The sequence below is a fragment of the Bidens hawaiensis genome, unplaced genomic scaffold (genome assembly GCF_021521415.1).
Source record: "Bidens hawaiensis isolate Kalapana, Puna unplaced genomic scaffold, B.hawaiensis_p1.1 tig00018669_1, whole genome shotgun sequence".
Classification (NCBI taxonomy): domain Eukaryota; kingdom Viridiplantae; phylum Streptophyta; class Magnoliopsida; order Asterales; family Asteraceae; genus Bidens; species Bidens hawaiensis.
The window spans coordinates 159,699-177,061 of NW_027492830.1; the positions used below are offsets into that span (position 1 = coordinate 159,699).

General features: G+C 34.4%; 1 protein-coding gene and 1 pseudogene across 2 annotated transcripts; one reads left to right on the forward strand and one right to left on the reverse strand.

Annotated features, from left to right (window-relative positions):
- Positions 1–1,334: 1,334 nt before the first annotated feature.
- On the reverse strand, positions 1,335–3,109 carry LOC143556679 (5-OH-xanthotoxin synthase-like). The gene is made up of 2 exons (XM_077045944.1): positions 2,170–3,109; positions 1,335–2,026 (listed from the first exon to the last, which is right to left on the reverse strand). The coding sequence occupies exons 1-2, from the start codon at positions 3,073–3,075 to the stop codon at positions 1,403–1,405; spliced, it is 1,530 nt and encodes a 509-aa protein (XP_076902059.1). The 5' UTR covers positions 3,076–3,109; the 3' UTR covers positions 1,335–1,402.
- Positions 3,110–6,518: 3,409 nt separating this feature from the next.
- On the forward strand, positions 6,519–15,480 carry LOC143556698 (SAC3 family protein B-like; annotated as a pseudogene). Its single transcript, XR_013139420.1, has 11 exons — positions 6,519–6,808; positions 6,891–7,141; positions 9,371–9,471; positions 9,792–10,007; positions 11,108–11,335; positions 11,413–11,504; positions 11,581–11,674; positions 12,838–12,930; positions 13,011–13,741; positions 13,821–13,935; positions 14,003–15,480. The product of XR_013139420.1 is annotated as an SAC3 family protein B-like (transcript).
- Positions 15,481–17,363: the final 1,883 nt, after the last annotated feature.

The following is a 17,363-nucleotide window of genomic DNA, read 5'->3' on the forward strand; positions in this document are numbered from 1 at the left end:
GCACATTCTTCACAAGTTATACCAACTAACTAGCTTTACACGTTTTCACCAGTCTAACTAGCTTTGCACATTCTTCACAAGTTATATCAACTAACTAGCTTTACACGTTTTCACCGGTCTAAGATAGTGAACACATTCTTTAACATACCATGTTAAGATAGTGATCTTTACACTTTTGCGACACCTCACTTTATCAAGATAGTGAATTCTTTCAACTCAATGTCACCTTATAAAACTTATAAAGAAAGCAAGAAATAAAAAAAAAAAGAAGATTTTTACGAATAATTCCTCTAATGATGGACATCAAGATAGTGTATTCTTACAATTTAACTTCATATTGTATCAAGATTGTGTTCACACAAATATATATAAATGTAATATTATATCAAGATAGCACGTATTTCATAACCCAACATTATATCAAGATAGTATTTCACAAATACCCCTTTAAATATGGATGTAGCACAATCCTTTCTTTTTCTTTTTGGTAGTTCTTTTGATCTTGATCTTCTCTTCTATAAATGCCGTATGAGAGAGAGAGAGAGAGAGAGAGAGAGAGAGAGAACCTAGACGAGTATGTGCATTTTAGAGAAAATTCTCATCTGATGATGGTGATCTAGAGGCTGCTTTCCACTATCACTTAAGAAACCATGGACGCCCGTCCATGCCTCTTTAATATTTATATTTTGAACCTTGTGTGTAGTTTTTATCACCATTTTATCACAACATGATAAAAATCACATGGTTTCACCTTATTACTTTCTTTCAAGTATTAAAAGTTGGTTAGTTGTTTTTGTGTTTGACCATAAAAATCACTATACAATCTCATTTTGTCTTTATCCATTTGGATGCTAGTTTGGTTTCTTTTGAGGATCTCATAGAGGACCAACTCCATGTATTTATTACTTTCTTCCAAGAAGGTTTCTTTTTAAATTTCAAAATGTTTTTCAACCTATTTCGATTTAATTTTTCTAGCTTGTAAATACTTATTATGAATATTTTATATAATCTACTTTGGTTCTGATGTTTGTTCTAGTGATGTGTGATGTTTCTTGGTGTGGTTTATTAATTGGATAGATTGTCATTTTAGCTCTTTATTTGTGGTTTGTGCATGAGGATGTTACCTTCTAGGTGTCTCTAACTAAATTTCCTTAATCTATATGCCTTTAATAATATTAGTCCTAAGAGACATATTTAATCATCAATTCAAAAATATTAGTGTTCCCATGTGATGTGTAATTTACTTGACAATAATATATAATGCTCTCACAAATTATTTTGCAACATATATAGGAAAAAGAAAACTAGTGACATATTGCTTTCATCAAAAGCCTTAAAGAAACACAAGTATGTTTTTATATCTTTAATAATGTTAGGATGCACCATGCACAATCTCAATCAATTATGTTGTAGTCTTTCCTGAGTAAACTTTGGCTAAAAGACACAAGTCTTCCTTGTTGGTCATGGTTAACCCAGGCATAACCTCCAAATCTATGTCTTCCTTCTTAATACCATCTGGCAACCCCCAATCAAACAAGTAAACAAGATTAGCAAGCATAAGCTCCACTTCAAGAACTCCCATTGATATTCCGGGACAAATTCTCCTAACGGCCCCAAACGGGATCAACTCAAAATCACTCCCTTTAAAGCCAATATCACTATTCAAAAACCTCTTGGGTAAAAATTCCTCAGGATTCTCCCATGATCCGGGGTCTCTTCCAATGGCTAGCGCGTTCACATAAACTATGGTTTTCTTCTTGATATTGTAGCCATGTATAATTGTATCTTCATTTGTTTCTCGAGGTATGAGAAGTGGAGCCGCGGGGTATAATCGCAAGACCTCTTTTACCACCGCCTTCACGTAGGTGAGCTTCGAAAGATCATCCTCGTCTACTTTACCCTTGTTTCCAACCGCATTTCTCACCTCTTCTTGTACTTTCTTCATTTCTTTAGGGTTTTTCATTAGTGATGTCATCGCCCAAACCAATGTAGCCGCGCTATTATCAGTTCCGGCTACCAGTATATCCTAAAAGAACAAAGGATACAATTAGATAATTAAAATGAATGATATGAGAAAAAAAAACATGGTAATACCAATATACTGTGGTTAAAGGAAAATAATGTCAATTGATATTCATATATTTCATAAAGATAGCATTTAGTAATTACTGTAAGAATGGCCTTTATGTGATCATTAGTTAGCTCAAAGGGATCCAAGACTTTATCTTTCTTGAGTTGAATCAAAATGTCAATTAGGTCTTGGTCTTCCTCATTAGACTTGGGGGTTTGAGGGTGGAGGTGTTCATCAATTAGTTCTTGGTAAAATGAATCTAAACCTTTGAAGCACTTCTCTAGCCGATAAAATTTGCTCATCATCCTATCTATCAAACGAGCAAATATTGAACCAGGCCAAAGATCCGAAAGGAAGTAGTTCGTTATCGTTGCCTGGAGTTCATGAAGTAGTCGAAGAATCTTCTTACTTTCCTCTCCATCTTCATACCTCTTGCCAAAACCGACTCTCGTTACAATAGTACTCATCACAATGTGGGAGATTACACTCAAGTTTACATGTTTAGACAAAAGTGCCAATTCGTGTATCTTCTTCATGGCGCATGAGACCTCGTCTTCACGAATGTACCTAGAAGATTGTATCCTTTTTGGGCTAAAAAGATAAACACTAAAAACTTTTCTCATCTCCTTCCAATTCTTATTATATGGTGATAAAGCCACATCACGGCCATTGTAACCGATCGTTTTTATGCCATGAAGTAAAGGCCTACTACAAAAGGTAAGATCTTGGGTTTTTAAGATTTCTTTTGCTAGACTGGCCGAAGAAACAATGATGGCTGGGATAAAACCTATGTTGAGAGATAGAATTGGACCATAGGATTTGGAGAGGTTCCATAGGGAGGTATGGAGGCTTGAGTTATCGATCTGGTGCATGTTTCCAATGAAGGGTAGTCCCCAAGGGCCGGGTGGACGACTAGTTTTTGATTTGCTTTTGACGATTTTTGGAAGAAGGTAGATGAAAGATAGGAGGAGAAGTGACACAAGAAGAACCTGAAGGGAGTCCATGTCTGATATGTTGTTTTTGAGTATTACAATGTGTTATATATAGACTACCTAGAACTTATTGCAACTAGATGAATTAACCGAAAGTCTATTTGAATTTCAAAAACGCGTGTCACGATCGAGTTGAAAAATATGTGTTTAAAATTAAGCGTAGAGTTGTGTATCTTAATTATCCAAGAGTCAGGATTTTCTAAATAGAGGTCTTTACATATACATGCTTCAATAGACATAAATTTTTTTTTTCCAATATTTAGATGCTTATCCTAGAAAAAATGGACTAGATGAATGTTTAAGTTAAATAGTGAAGTATATCTGGATATTTTTTTGGTTAAAAATGCATGGAAACACCAGCACAAATAGATTGGTTTGGTTTGGTTTGATTTGGTTTAGTTTTGTGTTTGAAGTATATCTGGATTTAATGCTGATAATTACAAAGCATACTTACTCAAAACATATATTCTAATTGGTCGTTTTGGTACTAAGGGGGTGTTTGGGTGAGCTTCTAAAACTTGTTTATTTACTTTTTGTTTGTTGAAAAGCAAAAGGTGTTTGATAAAACATTTCCAAAAGCTTCAAAATGTAGCTTTCCAAAAGTTGCCTTTGTTTTTCAAAAAGCAAATAAGCAAAAAAACAATTTAAAAAGCTTCCCCAAACACCCCTAACTATATATAAGAATATGTAGTAATTTCTCTTTGATGCAAAGCCCCTCATATCTTTGCGTTTTAGCATTCGGGATATCCCTAAGCTACATAAGTGTTCAAAATTCCCTAGGAGAAAGGCGAAGTACTTTCATGCGGCTTGTCTTGTCTCGTTGTGCTATTTTTGGAGAGCGCGCAACGATATGATGTTTAATGGTTCGACGGTGACGCTGAAAAGTGTTGTGAGCGATATTAAAAGTCCTAGTTATCTTTGGGTTAAAAATAGATCGGAGGGTCTCATTTGTCATGGAGAATTGGTGTAGATTGAAAGTGTAATTAGGTGCGTTGTTATGGTGGTGTCAGACAGTTGGTGTGCGGGCTAGCTCCTTGCTATTCCGCCTCTCTTTGTACTTGTTCTTTTAATATAATGCGTTCGTTGACCGTTAAAAAAAATCTTATTGATCGTAAATAGATTAGATCGTGACTCATGTAAAAAAAAAAGTTCGGTCGCAGTTGCAATCTTGGTCAGTAAAGCTTTAGTCACAAAATAAGTTGCATTTGGTCGCTAAGTTTGGGATGGTAATTTCAATCCGCAAGAATGTTTCAGTCGCAAGGTGATTACTAACCAAGGTCTAACCACCATCAAATTAAACGATCCCAGAAGTGCATTTGTGACTGTTTGGCAGACTCAAATGGTAGATATTTCAAAGTTAGGATTTGCCAAATGGATGAATTCAATGCCAGGAAACAATTGTCAATATTCGGCTGCATATTTCTTGACGCCTATATTTAGGATCTACTACTAGCATTGAAATGATATTACGGCCTATATAATCCAAAAATTAATACACTATTTTGTCTTATATAATATACTAGCTTTTATCCTCCGTATTACGGGCTGATTTTACATTATTCGTTTATAGTATTTATATATTTATTGGATTTTAATTTTATTTATTGTACAGAAGTTAATAATATACTTAGTATTTGATGATGAAAGAGTTTCACAGATAAATGAGAAGTTGTAATCCGATTTAAAAGCTATTTGAGTTTGGTGAGACACATAACCCGCTTATTTTTTTTTACTATGAAATTGTTTTTTAATTATAAATAATATATATCTTTTTTTTAAAGAAATCATATATTATTTTTTATATCCCCCGTATTACAAGGTTGTTTTACATTATTCATTCTAATATTTATATTTTTTTGATTTTTTTAATTTTATTTATTGTAAAGGAGTTAATAATGTAATTAAGATTTGATGATGAAAGAGTTTCATATATAATGAGTTGTTATAACCAGTTTTAAAAGCTATCTGGTTTTGGTGAGACCCATGACCCGTCTACCTTTTTTACTACAAAATTGTTTTTTAATTATAAATATATTTTTTTAAAAATAGGATATTAATTTTTAGCATATCCTTATTTTATAGGAATTTTCATATAAAATGTTAGGTGAGATTAATTTTTAATTTAATGAGATGTTATAACTCGTTTAAGGTTATCTGGGTTTGGTGAGACTAATACCCGTGAATTCGGGTCAAATGCATGAGTAATCTTCATTTACAAATAAGGTAATCTGCTGCCTTAAAAAAATAGGAAGCAACCATAGAGCTTTTAAACGTTTTATTTATATATATTATAGATATTACCTATTAATAATTATATTTGTTATTTGAGAGTTTGTGTCATTGCCACAAGTTGTTACATATACACATGAACACTAATTCTCTACTACCTAAAGAAAATGTTGAAGGCTTAGATGTCATACATATATTCACTCCTAGTTTAATTTTATCTTCAAATTTTTAATATTTTATTATATTCGTCCTAGTTATTCATAAGTTATGAGTGAAAACATTTTGTCGATTTGATTATAACATAGTTGGGTGGATCGTATTCATTATTCAAATGTATATAAATGTCACATTTATAATCACCCTTCAAAAAAATTTATATAATTAGTTATTTAATTAACATTTATATTAATTGTGTCCGTTCATTGTTTTCTTTTTATATAATATTTGATAACTTTTTACACCAATTCAAAATTATCCTTCAAACCGTCTGTGTGAACCCGCATGAAATAAACAAATGCTCCGCCGATTTCTCATATTCCCCAATCCCCAGAGACAACCGAAACATTTCATCTAGACAGTGAACCCCTCGGTCTCATTAAAAATGTCCATATTTTTTCTTTATTACAAATTTCGAGTTTCAAAATTTATTACCCCCAATTTCCAAGCTCGTTGTACACATCTCCTTCTCCTTAGTTCATCACAACCCTAGCAAGAAATTGGTTCAATTAAATTAGTCGGATTTGGGTAATCGAGGTAAGAACTCATTCCACTTGATTCATTCTCATCCAATTGACCTAATTTTCATTTGCATAACCAGATTCTCGATCCATGTGACTATGCCTGTAACCGATCCAAGTGAACTATACCATGTTCCAAAACGGACCAGGTCACCCGAGTTCAGAGGGAACACCTCTGTACATGCTGATGCCAGAAGGTAGATATTATATTACTTGAAATATGTAATTTAGGGTCTTTCAATACTCCATATATCAGACTGTTATTATCATGCAGTGCCTGTTGTTTTACAACATAATATTAATAATAATAATAATAATAATAATCTCTTCTGGTTTGTTGTGTTGTCTAGGCCCTCTGTATCTCCTCCCAGATTAAGCACGAGGCTCGGAAGTAGTCGTGTCTGGAATCCACCGTATGATAAACCTGAAGAAACTAATTCAACCCAATTTCCGCTTCCAAAACGCAATAGGTCACCCTTTTAGTATTGTATATATCAGCTTGACTCACCTTTCTTTTTTTATATATTCATCTGGTGGACGATATAAGCATCTCTTGAAAGTTTTTGTTCCTGTTTTGTGTGTAGGCCTTCTGCATCCCCTCCCAGATTAAGTACGAGGCCCGGTAGTCGTGTTTGGACTCCACCGTATGCTGATCTTGATAAACCTGAACCCGATCCAAGTGAACTGTCTAGTCCAAAACGGACTCGGTCACCTTTATCAACTGATCCAGGGTCGCGGGGGCACAACTCTGTACACGATGATGATGATGATGCCGAAAGGTATGATGCTATTAAATAGGTCCTGTATTAGAATAAACTGATTCGTTGAGATTTCTTATCGTTCCTGGATAATCAACTGCAGAGAATTGCAAGCGAAAGCGAAGCGGTTGGCTCGTTTTAGAGATGAACTTAGTCAACCTGAGCCATATGAAGCTGTCAGTAGAAACCAAAAGCCACAGCAGGCTGATGTTTTGGGTGTGGATAAAAGAAAGTTCATGGCTGAAGTGTCGGATACAACAGCAGGGCATTTACGTAATAGCAACTTACAAGCTGATGGTGAAGATCAAGTTTCATCAACAGTTATTATTGGATATTGCCCAGATATGTGTCCAGGTATGTTTTCGTGTCTTCTAGCTGAGGCTAACTGTATAAACATTAAACACATGGCTTTAGTTTTTGAAGCTCAACTAATTGGCACATCTTGCATGCCTGATATACTTTCTTATGAGTAATGAAAATTCTAGTTAGGATCATACTTTTCTCCTTCCGAATAACAAATAGTAATTTCAGTTTTACGACATAAAGACGCCTCTGTTTGGATATAGGGGACACATATATTTAAGGCTTGGTGAAAGTGCCACATAGGCGGTCTAGTTAACCGCTCACTCAAGGAAACCGTTAATGGTTTCTTTTCATCTAGTCTTTTAGTAGAGCACAAATAGCTATGCATTTAAATACACAATGTTGATAATGGCATAAGGAAAAATGGATATATGGAACTGCATGTTAAGTTCTATTCATGTAAATATATCACATGTTTATAAGTATCCACTGGGTCGGGTCAACCCATCTGTTACCCACAGCTAGGGCTTAATTAGAGGAGAATCAAGTCAAGGAATCAAGAAGGGCTAAAATAATGGAGAAGCTTGAATATTTATTAGAATAAATAGGGTTAGAGTTTTATCTTTTTCTTGGTCTATGTCTTGTGGATTGTTTTTCCGCAGTGACATTTTTAGGGACTGCAATTCGGAGGTAGGTGAAGGTGAGATGAGCCAGTGACTTGAAAACAAGATTTATGTTTTATCTTGAATACTAGATGGCTGGTTAAGAACAGATTGATTCAGATGGTTTTGGCTCTGATACCATGTAAATGGATATGAGAACATATTATAACCATAGATTAGAACAGAGAATTGGGAGAAATAGACTTGTATTACACACTTCGAACTATAACATTCATTACATATTTATACTAGATGAAAACTAATATAATACTATACAAGTTGCCACATTATTGGAGACACTTGCTGGGATAATAATATTCTGTATTTGAGTTTGTTAAAACTAACAGAAATTGCTGCATCTTGCATCAGTCTGAGCTCTACCATGGGCCATGTCAATATTTTGGTATTATGAGCATCTAAACTATGAGTGAGTTGACCAGCCAGAGGTTGTGAATGTATGGTTGAGATTTGTATCAACCAACATTAAGTTATTTGACTGTCAGTTATATGGAATAAAATTAAATAATACGCAAGAAGCAGTGTTGCTTACATTCTTAGTAAGGGCAGCTCATCCGACGGTGTAAGGTGACGAGGGTACATATAGCTTTTTAGGTTATACATAAGAGGTTATTTATATATGTTATATCTAATTTTGCGTGTGATGATAGAAGCTCTTCATAATATAAAAATGCTAAATAAAAAGGGATAGACGTAAACCATTTACAGTATACACACACACACACACATATTGTGTACGTGATGTGTGCGTCTTCTCCTCTCTCCTTGGCACCGGGGAATCGGGGATACTATTGCCTCGGTGCATCTCGTGCTTTTAAAAACAAAGGGCACAGGTTGTCTCTGTTCTCCTTCCTTCTATGCAGTTATAGTCTGCCTTCTTTGTGGAGACTGGAGTGGAGAGTGAAGAATACTTTCTATTTGTTAATTATATATATTTTTTGGTTACACCTATCATTCAGTGTTCAAAACCAGCTCATGTTGAATTTTTAAATGATCCTCTTTTCAACAGCTTTTTTGTGTTAGAAAAGCCCTTTTGTTTTAGTGTAAAAGGTTTACGTCTATCCCTTTTTATTTCAAACACAGATTAAGAATAACACAAATTATGAAGCAGGCTCTATATTTCACCTAAATTTTGATTTAAATTGTTCTTTTATTAGTTTAGCTAACTGAACCTAAAAATATCTTTAGACTTCTTATTTATTTGACTTTTTGCTCTATTTGATTATCTAATTGAGGTACTTATTATCGATTGATAAAAAATAAATGTTTGGTGTTTACTTTTAAAACTTTTTATACCTAATATAAACATATTATCGACTGATAAAAAAGTCTCCAAGTTTAATCAAACAAATAGTTAATGCCTTCTGTTTCGAGTTTTAGTATGTTTACATGTATAGTTTCTTTTTTTTTTCTGAAAGACTGAAACACCATATCTTTGTAGTTTTCCAGTCACTTATATATTTATGTTTTTTTTGAGAGGGCATGACTTTTGTTAGTCACCATATCTTTGTAGTTCCAGACTTTTAAGTGTATTGAAAGCCGTTTAATATGAATGATCTTTAACAACCTTGCACTTATTATTTGCTGATTACGGTTTCAGAGCAAGAAAGAGCAGAACGAGAGAGGAAAGGAGATCTCGATCAATATGAACGTTTGGATGGGGATAGGAACCACACAACTGAATATCTTGCAGTTAAAAAGGTTAGCATGTTGGGCTTGCTTTTAACATCGGGCGGTGGACCCACAAACATTTTGTTGCTCTTCTACGCTTTCTTTTAAATCATCAATGCGTTAACTATGACTAGAAATATAATATTATTACAGTAGCCCAGTAGGTATGATCTTAATCTATGAATAAGCATCATTTAGAGGTTTACATTAAATACACTTTTCTTTCAACTTGTTTTGCTAATATTTTTGTTTGTCATTTGAGGTTAAAAAAAATTCCACACTTCCTTCTTTAATGAGTTCTGTTTCTATATATTGTTTAACGAGTAACAAAGTTTCGGTGCAATTTTCAGTACACTAGAACTGCTGAGAGGGAAGCTGCACTTATACGACCGATGGAAATCTTGCAGAAGACAATGGATTATCTTCTGAACTTGCTGGATCAACCGTATGATGATAGATTTCTTGGTTTATACAACTTCCTGTGGGACAGGATGAGGGCCATTAGGATGGACCTCAGGATGCAGCATATCTTTAATCTTGGAGCTATACCTATGCTTGAGCAGATGGTTTGTTCTCGTCCTTTAATCTTTTGAATAAATCAATTTAAACAACACATTCTTTTACAATATTATTGTTGTTAGACGCGGTGCTTTTAACTATTTTGAACCATTGAAATTTGAAACATATACTGTACAATGTATCCATACCCCGGTGCTATAATATGTAGGGTTAGGCTATAATACAAAGGGTCACAAAAATGAGAATGGTGAGAAGGATTTGTGACCTTAAAAAAAACCCCTCAAAAAGTTCAAGAAAAATAGAAAAAAAAACCATAACTCGAATATAAATTAAAAATGAAAAAATTAATTTAAATGTTTCCCTGTCGTCCTTGTTCATTAAAAAAAGACACGACGGAAAAAAAACACAATGATAAATAAAAAAGACACAATAGATTGCAAAATATAACACAATACCGAGAAAAATATAACACAATGTTGAGTAATATAACACAACATCTAGGAAAAAAGATACAATGTCAAGGAAAAAAAGACTTAATGACGAAAATAAACAAAAAACACAATGATAAATAGAAAGACGCAATCATCTTTTTTTTTATTTGAACAAGGATGATGGGGCAAACATTTTAGTTTAGTTTTTTTTTTTTAAACTTTTTTCATTTTGATTTATATTTTGAGTTATGATTTATTTATTTTTTTTGAGGCCACAAATTCTTCTCATCTTTCTCATTTTTGTGATTTTTTGTAGAATAAATCAACCCATATATATGTGGCAAATACAACATATTTACTTATGAATTGGCCAATGCAGGCTAATATTTTTGTTATAATGGGTCAAGCATGTAAAATAAAATAAAAAAAGAAAATGGAAAGCTTAAAAAGGGAACAGGTCAAAATGTGTTGAATGAATTAAAAGTGATTCATGCATATAACCTTCTAAACCATTTTATAAGAAAATGAAAATTTTGGAGAAAGTTGTTTTTGATGAACCTAATCCGTACAAAAGGTATATGTATGGCCACCTCTACGTATTGTATTGTATTGTATTGTGAGCTTAGTTATTACTTTTTACATTATGCTTTTGATGAATTTAGATCATGATTGGATTTCCGTTTGTCAATAACTTATTTGCTGTTTCTGGATGTCAGATACGGCTTCATATTATTGCGATGCATGAATTATGTGAATACACGAAAGGAGAAGGTTTTTCAGAGGGATTTGATGCGCATCTTAACATAGAACAGATGAACAAAACATCTGTTGAGTTATTCCAGTTGTATGATGACCACAGGAAGAATGGAATAGAGGTGCCCACAGAAAGAGAATTTAGAGGTTATTATGCACTTCTCAAATTGGACAAACATCCAGGCTATAAAGTAAGTCATCTGCAAACATGTTTATGCTACGTAGTTTATGTAGCCAATGGTATTTTGACACGTGGAAGTCATTGTAGGTTGAACCTTCAGAACTCTCACTCGATCTTGCCAAGATGACACCTGGGATACGACAAGCTGAACAAGTTCTGTTTGCTCGTAATGTAGCTAGGTTTGTATAATCCATTAGATTGTTAACATGTATGTTCTTTTAGCACGGCTCATTATATTTTCTTGTGTTGTTTCAGATCATGCAGAACCGGGAATTTTATAGCATTCTTTCGTCTGGTTAGAAAGGCTAGCTATCTTCAAGCATGCTTAATGCATGCTCACTTTGGCAAGGTCTAGTCTTCTTTTATTTATTTATTTTTTATATATATGGGCTTGTAGGTAACACGTTGAAACAGGTTTAGATCTGAATTTTTGAATAAAGTAGTTTAGGACGTTTGTCTTAAAAATAACCCAAATCGACCCATTCATAAGTAGTTAAGGGGTGCAATCATGTCTTGTTGGTGGGTTGAAATGTTGAATTGATGAACCAAACATGACACGTGTAACCCATTTATCTAAACGAGTCATACGGGTTGGTTGTAAATAGGTGGGTGGGTACTGGGTAGTAATCGGGTTGTAATTAATGTCATCGTGTTAACAGGTTGGCGTGCTATAGTGAATGGGTTAAACGGGTTGCCAGATTGAAGTGCGTAAATGGGTTGACCTATTATATTAAATTGGTTAAACACGACCGTTCTGTTTTTTTCTACTTGTGATGATGTTGACCCAACTGTTTCATAAACATGTGATGTTATCTAGTGGTGTCAATCGTGATGGGTTGGCGGGTTCGCGTGTTGGGATTTTTCAACCATAACCCAACCCATATAGTTATTTGCGTCGTGTCATGACGAATCCAATTTAATTTGTGTCATGTTCCGGTCGTCTTTTGTGTTGATCCGTTCAATGTTTATTTGGTAATATGAGTTACAACCAGTGACATCGTAGTAATTCAAACATTCAGTTACTTCTGAGTCAAATGAAACCTTTTGTAATTGGTGTGGTTTAATTTATTTTTTTTATTTCTTTACTTCTCATCTCTAATTACAAACTTTGATATATATATTTTGCTCGATATTAGAAGAAGTGAATGAAAATGATTAGAAAATGAGAAATTAATTAACTAGTTAAATAAATCTGTTGAAAGTGAACAGTTAATGAAAGAGTTCAGTAGGAAAAATTAATTTCACTTGTAGAAGTTAATAGCTAGAGGAAATTTATAAATCAAAACATTTAGCTTTAAAATAACATTTTTCATCTTCAAAATCGAAATATAAACTTAAAAAAAAACCTTTAAATGGGTTGACAGATTAACCCACATTTAAACTTGTATTCGGGTTAACCCATTTATTAAACTGTTAACAAAACGGGTTTTGCTAGCCAAACCAAAAGCTGTTTTGTTTTTTTTTTCAGAATTGCCACCCATGTTGACCCATTTATGAACTTTATTTCTCCAGTTACGAACTCAAGCACTTGCTGCTCTACACAGTGGCCTGCAGAATAACCAAGGAATTCCCGTTATCCAAGTCGCCAAATGGCTTGGAATGGAGGTAATTTTTCTTTCACTAATTTAGTTTCGTTAACCATTTGTAATCATTGTTTTATAGTTTTTGTATTTACTTAAATTCAGGAGGAAAACATGGAAGACCTTTTGGAATATCACGGATTCTCTATAAAGGAATTTGACGAGCCATATATGGTGAAGGAAGGACAATTTCTAAACGGAGACACTGAATACCATTTAAAGTGCTCAAAACTTGTTCATCTAAAGAGATCCACAACTATTGTGGCGGACGTTTTATCTTCTCCCACTCGTTTAATGGAATCTTTGCCTCCGAAAGTTTTCCCGGTTGACCATATGCAACTAGAATCACCCGTTTCTCATAAAGAAAAGATTCCATTTTTTGCAAAGGCCGTTGATAGCCAAACTCCAATTTTTTCAAATGATATGCAACAAGAATCATTCGTCAAAATCGACACACGACTGCGACCAGTGTTTTCCATTCCAGCAGTAGTTGACGGCATGAAACTTTCAAGTTCCTCACCACGGGATATTTTCAAAACTAGTAGTTCGTTTAAATCTCCCAAATCTGTGTCTACAAGTTTCACAAAACCAAGTTTTGATAAACCGTTTAGGAACTCTCTTGAAAAGCATAACCAGTTAAACATGTTTGCGAAGAATGTATATGTAGAAGAAACATTGCCAGATGTACAGCCTGTTGAAGAAGATCCAGTTATCCTAGAAGTGGCGGAACTCGAACCTGAAAACATGATTCAACAAGCGGGAAATGAAAATGAAAATGAAATTGATACATCCGTAGATGTACAAGTTGCAGAGGCAAAACTTAAGCTAATATTAAGGTACTAGTTTGTACTTTGTACCGTTGATTTAAAAGATATTTTCATGTGATGCATCTTTAAATATATTATTTTGATGTAGGCTATGGAGACGTCGTGCTTTTATAAAAAAAGATTTGCGTGACAAAAAACAACTGGCAGCAACTGCTGCATTAAGTTCCCTTTCACTGGGCCCTCCAGTGCACCAATGCAAAGAGGTGCACTTGTTTTTTCACTTTCATTTCATCTTACCATGTTTTCATTCGATCTTTTTTGTTCGTGAAGCAATTAGAAGTTGCGGGTGACTTTGACTTTGACCGTGTAATGCATGAGAGATACGAGAAACAACTACAATTGCGGTCTAGACTTAATGTTTCTAATGCGGTAGCCGCTACGCTCGGTAAACGTAACAAGTATCCTAATTGCATTTGCTGGAAATTGTTATTTTCTTCTTTGGATCGGGCTTCATGGTTGCTGTATAAGCTTATGCCTGAAAATATCAGTAACAATGATGAGGAGATAGTGGCTTCTTTGCCAGGTGTCACAATATGGAAATCATCTAGTGATTTGACTTGTTATTTTTCGGTGATTAGAAACATACAAGCTGATGATGATCTTGTTGAAGAAGCAGTTTTGGGTGCAAGTGCGGTCATGTTCTTAGCATCTGACTTGTTCTCATGGGAATCGCAAAAGATTCGCCTTCATAATATTATATCTTTAATTCCTCATGCGTCGCGGTTGCCGCTGTTGGTCTTAAGCGGTTGCAGCCCGTCAACTATAGTTGAAAATTTAGGGCTCAATCGAATTGATAAATCAAAAATCTGCTCGGTTTCTGTTCTCCCAATCGACAGTGACGAGAGTTTAAAAAAGGCACTGGATTGGCTTGCAAGTGAGAGCCCGGTACAACCCGTTGTTCACTATGTTAAAACAAGCGAATTAGTTATGGACCGCTTACACTTTAATCCTCATAAAACCAGCCCAAAAGAATGCATTTCAGCCATCAACAAAGCTGTAGATGAATCCGTTAAAGAGATTTGTGATGCTGTGAAGTCAAACCCTGCCAGCTGGCCCTGCCCTGAGGTCTTGTTACTCGATTACCAGATTTTGGAATCTTATCTGCCTAGTGTCGGATGGAGCTCGGCTTCAAGAATTGAGCCTCTCGTTCAAGCTTTGAATAACTGTAAGTTACCAAATAACAACTCTTGGTGCTCTTTGACCGGGTCTGATATCCACAACCAGAAAGTGCAACTCGAGCACCTGTTGGTGACGTACTTGAGTCCTTTAATCGGGTCACACATGGCCCAAAGAGAAGCGTCTACGTTGATACAAACTTGCGTGAGGCTTGAGCTGCACGGTTCGACCTACTACCTGGTTCCAAAGTGGACAGTAATCTTTCGGCGGATATTCAACTGGCAGCTGATCGGTCTATCTAATGCAACTGCGTATGTGTTGGACCGACATGACGATTCTTTACAAAGTTTTGAAGATGAATCGTGTAATCTGAAATCACCGTCGCTAGATGAAATGATGCAAGTTATGATAAGGCCCAGGTTGGAATGGGATTACAAGGATTTGGAAGCGGAGGCTCCGGTTGAAGTTGAAGAAGTTGAAATGGCGGTTGATTATGAAGAAGAAGAAGAAGAAGAAGAAGAAGAAGAAGAAGAGAGAAGGTGAATGTGAATGAGAGGAGTCTAAGCAGATTGTTGGAGCAGTGTAACATTGTGCAGGATATGATAGATAAGAAGTTATCCATATACTTCTAATAGGATGCTGATGCTGATGCTGATGCTGATGCTGATGCTGATGCTGATGCTGATGCTGATGCAATGTGAGTTATTTGGTTACTTTTGAAACAGGAAAATTTTATATCATCTTTTACTAGAGTTGAGAGCATTCACAAGGTTAATCTTTATTTTAAAAAAAAAATAGATATTTTCTATTTTTAGGATCTTCTATGTTTATCTTTATAAAATATACGTCTTTGTTTATTTGGTTAAAACGAATCTGGCTGTAATGGGATAACGAAAGTCAGAGATACAAGATAGAATCAATGTGCTTTTCTAGTTTGTGTAATAGTGCAAGCCTAATGTTGACGCACAAGAGAATCATCCTACTTTTCGATAGTAAAATCATAACTTTCGACAAAGATATTAACTAATTCTCACTTTAGTTTTCTGGTAAAATGACTACTTGCCAAACATTAATCATCAAATTAAACCTATTCAAAGAGATTCAAGCCCTGAATACTTGTAACTGACAAACTCTCTTAACAGCCAAAAAAGTGTACTTACCAACAACAGATTCAGAATGATGTGAAATATGAATGGAATCTAGGGTTTATAGTTGCAACAAATTTTATAGGTGAACATTCGAATGTGCACCTAGATCAGTGAGAGCAATCGAGTTCGATTTCAACGATAGAGAAGATTTCCATTGTGAGGGAGTCTGGCGAGGGTGCGGGGCGATATAAAGGCCGGACTTCTGAAGTTCTCTTGTGGGCGTCTCCCGTCTAGTTAGGCGAATGAACGAACTCCTTGATTTCTAAAACTTAAACACTGTATTACAAAAGCGTTTAGAAAAAATGAGGATTTCATACATACGTCGCCCTATAAATTTCTTAGATATCATGCAACTGTATATTTTTTTATTTGGATATATTATTTAAGAAATTTCACCAATCCAGGCAAATCATTATAATGGAAGTTTCTTACGGACTTGTCGTATAATTCCAGCTTTGATTTGATTGATTGTTATGAGTATACATTGTGTGATTTAGTGATGCTTTTAATATTGGTTCATGGTTCAATAATACTTGCCCGAATAAAATTTAACTAATTCTCAAAATTAGGATATATTTGATATGTAAAGTTTGGATTGGATATCTATTATATTTAATAAGTTTACAGGGATACTTATCAAAATTAGTTTCTTACGGACTTGTCGTATAATTCCAGCTTTGATTTGATTGATTGTTATGAGTATACATTGTGTGATTTAGTGATGCTTTTAATATTGGTTCATGGTTCAATAATACTTGCCCGAATAAAATTTAACTAATTCTCAAAATTAGGATATATTTGATATGTAAAGTTTGGATTGGATATCTATTATATTTAATAAGTTTACAGGGATACTTATCAAAGCCTTCCAAAAAATGTGTATTGGGAGAGGTTTGAGCCAACTAACTTATATAGGGTTTGGATCAAAATCTCAAATACAGATAAAAATAACGTGCTAATTGTGAAAATCAAGTAGAGTAATTATATATACAAGTAGAATAATTATGTAATTACATCATAATTACTATTATGATGTAATTACATAATTATTCTACTTGTATATATAATTACTCTATTTAATTCTCACAATTAACACGTTAATGTCATTTGTATGTTGACTTTCCCCTACCTTTTATTATAAAGCAAAGCCTTAGGGGTGTGTTTGTTTAACTCTGAATGGAATCAACATTCAGAGCTTAAGGTATGATTCGATCATATACATCTGTGCATGGTTGGTTACAGTAAAATCTCTTGATGGTTCAGTAAACATCTGAACCATTTAGCTTTAAAATATTTCTGAGCCAATCAACAGACAAGATACACTCTTCACCACCCATCTTCATCATGGATCTTCACCTCCGTATCGT